Genomic DNA, 3,708 nt, shown 5'->3' on the forward strand with positions numbered 1-3,708 from the left:
ATGTTTTTGATGAGTCGATTTTACCAACGTCAATGTAATATTAGAAATTGTATTTTGCATTTCGGCCAACAATTTATAAAATTGTATGTAACTCTGCGTAGGTAAACGTAACTCTACTTACCTACACAATGTTCGGCACTAGACTAAGAGTACTTTTTGATATTTCTCGTATTCGACCAGATATAAAACAACCATGTATTATATCAATATAGAACCATAATTTTATGATAATTATTAAACGATAATATCTTACGATAATAGTGGGCAATATCAATAAAATAGAAACTTGATAACGATTATCGAGTAACAAAGCATTATATTTATAAATATCATGTATTTTGACATTTCCCGTCTTCCCGATCAAACATAAACTAATTACAGCTTTGGAAAAGTATCATAATTTCTACACTCTGTATCGTAAATTCTATTACAAAAAAAGACAGTATTTTATTTAAAAACTCTGTATTAATTTCTTTTATTTCCTAAAACATCATTTAATATTTTTCTAAAACACAGATTTTCTAAAAGTAACATATTCTAAAATAAAGATTTACTAAATTTTGTAATTCTAAAACTCACAATTCTAAAACTTGATTTTTGAAAACATGCACCCAAATCATTCGATTAAGCCCAGTACCTTCAATGTCTTGTTGTATCTGAGGTAAGTCAGTGTTAATGTTTATCTGGTCCTCTTGTCCGGACTGAATATCCGTAAATGCTTGTGGACCTGGACCATGACCTGGGCGTGGACCCGGACCATGACCTGGGTGTGGACCTGGATGTGGACCTGGACCATGACCTGGGAAATGACCTGAATGTGGACCTGGGCCATGACCTGGATCATGACGTGGACCATGACCGTGACCGTGACCGTGAATATGACCGTGACCATGACCTGGGCGTGGACCTGGGCCATGACCTGAGTGTGGTCCTGGGCCATGACCTGAGTGTGGTCCTGGGCCATGACCTGAGTGTGGTCCTGGGCCTGGACCAATTCTAGGTGATCCGAAATATTGTTCTTGTTGAGAATCTGCCTTATATAGTGTACCCATATTTAATATTTGGTATGTTAAATATTTATTTGATATATCAGTACTGGGTAATTGATGATCGTTAATCAGTTGACTTTCCATCTCCCCTTGTCTATTCAAAACTGTTGCTATATCTGATTGAATGTAATTTAATGATTGGTCTGGTCCCTGCTCTTGCATCATGTCAAATAATAAATTTGGTTGAGGTTCACGTTCCATTGATAGAGGTAGTGGAGGTGGAAATCTGGCAACGAAGTCGCCGTTATTTTGCATTGGTTGATTCTCCATAGAAATACCTAAATCATGATTCCCTGGTCCATGATGTTCTTTTGAACTCCCATTACTTTCACTGCTATCTCTTTTATTTAATTTTCGTACCTTATTACAATGACACGACATCTTTTTTTTCATAGATGACTCATCTGAAGAACTAGCTGAAGATGAAAGAGACTTACTATGGCCTCCTCTTACATAATTAGTTAATGAATAATATTGAGAATTTCCTCCACTTCTATTTTTTGATGATCTTGTATTTTCATAATTACGACCATTTTTAACTCTTATTTGCCTATTTCCTTTACTTTTTTCATATGATATATTTTTAGATCTGCCTCCTTTATATGTTTTCTTACTACCACTTTTCTTTCTTTTTCTTCCCCTACCAATTCCTTTACTATACCCATTAGACATTATATATGAAGAATAACCCCCCGATGAAGCTCCATCCATTAAATGGTTGGAAGAAATTAAATTATAATTACCAATATTATTATTATTACCACTATCCATGCCATAACCATAACCATAACTATAACTACTGCTTTTATCATTACCATTATTATCTGAAGATATGATATAATTTGAATTTTCGATATTATTTGAAGTAGACATTCCGTTGTCAATATTGTAATCTATTTTCTTATCATTTAAATCATCAAGTTTAATTTCATCGGCTGCTCTTTCATTTTTTATTGTTGTTGTTTTGGTTTGTACAAATGAGCCTGAATTCTTCAGAGCTCCAGTTTCGGATATTGAATTTCCTAGTTTATTAAATTTGTTAAAACGTATTTGTTGTATCCTGGATGGGATTCCTTTATTAAATACATTATTGTCCCTATCAACAGTTGTAGTAGTTACTGCATTATATCCTAAAGGGGTCATCATTGATGATACAATATTATTTGAAGATAAAAAACCATTTCCGTTGGTTATATCTTCTGTTGTTGAAATTGTTTTTATTTTACTATTTTCTTCCATTGAATTAGATTGTAAGGAACTTGAACCTGTACTTCTATCATTGTAATTTGTGTTTGCAGAACTCACTGTAGATATGATATTATTTGAGGGTAGTGCGTTTAAATTAAGTATTCTATTAAAAGATTCATCCAATTCATTTGACGGACTTCCACTTGTGGTTGTTTTTGTCACTGTAGTGTGTATTATATTTTTTATATTACTTTGTACATCAGAAGCTTGTTGTGAAGGTATTGATGGCAAACCAATGTTTTCCACAGTACCGATTACACTTTCTTTTAATTTATTGTTACTGTATATATCTGTCATTGATAAATCGGTTTTTGGGGTATTATTTCCATCATTATTAGATTTGATAACCGTTTGCGTCTGTTTTACTACCTTTTTAAAAGTAGTTGGTACATTCGATTGTTGGATGATAGGAATCGTGTTAGGAAATAACTCGTTATTTGTCTCTTGATTTGTATGAGTTGTTGTTGCATATTTAGTCATTGAATCTCCGTCATATTCAACTAATTCAACTGTATGAAAAACATTGGTATTATCAAAATGATTGATATCATGAAAGTCTTCCAAGTGATTTAAATGTTCTAAGTGACCAGATAATGGTTCATGATCAATGTCATTGACACCTTCACATAGTGTCAAAAAGTTTGATGTTAGCTATTAAAAAAACGTTTATATATGGTTAATCATTGATAAACTACATTATTATTATAAATAGGTAATATTTTAAATCATAAAACAGTTTATAAGAATTGTAATTGTAATTTTTGTTTATTTAAAAACATGTATTAATTATATATTTTATATGTAATTAAGAGTTATTTCAAGTTACTCTCAAAGTTATCTAACCACTATCACGAAATTAAATACCATTTCACAAAATTACCAAACTTTTATAAATGGCTTGAACTGCTATAGAAATTAATCAAAGGTCATACAATCATTACAATCCTAAATATACATATATTCTAATTTCTAGTTCATATAGGTATTGCATGTTGATTAAAAAATGTAAATAATTATGTCTAATTACCTAAATCGAATGTGTTATTCGACATTTTGTAAATTTATCGCGAATATAACTTACTTTACCCTATTGATATTAAAATACATAATAAATGCAAGAATTTGTCGACTTACCAGTATTGCCGTAATTAAATACAGGTTAGTTATAATCTTCATTGTAAGGTTGTTGTAATTATAAACTGAAACTGTTTGAAAATGTGGTATTTCGTGATGTTGTATTATTTAATAACTGATCGACATATTTTATTAATGTCAGCGAGTCAACGTATGTCAATTATAAGGTGCGTGTTTCTTTAATTGACAAACAAATGATTGAATAAATAAATTACTATTATCAAGTCAATCATATTGCCATACTTATACGATACTTTTAATTATCTGATAAACAGTT

General features: G+C 31.0%; 1 protein-coding gene across 2 annotated transcripts; it reads right to left on the reverse strand.

Annotated features, from left to right (window-relative positions):
• Positions 1–296: 296 nt before the first annotated feature.
• On the reverse strand, positions 297–3,708 carry LOC100160554 (uncharacterized protein DDB_G0283357). 2 transcript variants are annotated; one of them, XM_029491175.1, is made up of 3 exons: positions 3,432–3,708; positions 968–2,948; positions 297–919 (listed from the first exon to the last, which is right to left on the reverse strand). In XM_029491175.1, exons 1-3 carry the CDS (start codon positions 3,471–3,473, stop codon positions 576–578), a joined length of 2,367 nt encoding a protein of 788 aa, XP_029347035.1. In that variant the 5' UTR covers positions 3,474–3,708; the 3' UTR covers positions 297–575. The 2 variants fall into 2 exon arrangements, with proteins under 2 accessions (XP_029347035.1, XP_001952622.1); XM_001952587.5 differs by having other exon boundaries at positions 446–2,948.

The sequence above is a fragment of the Acyrthosiphon pisum genome, chromosome A3 (genome assembly GCF_005508785.2).
Source record: "Acyrthosiphon pisum isolate AL4f chromosome A3, pea_aphid_22Mar2018_4r6ur, whole genome shotgun sequence".
Taxonomy (NCBI): Eukaryota; Metazoa; Arthropoda; class Insecta; order Hemiptera; family Aphididae; genus Acyrthosiphon; species Acyrthosiphon pisum.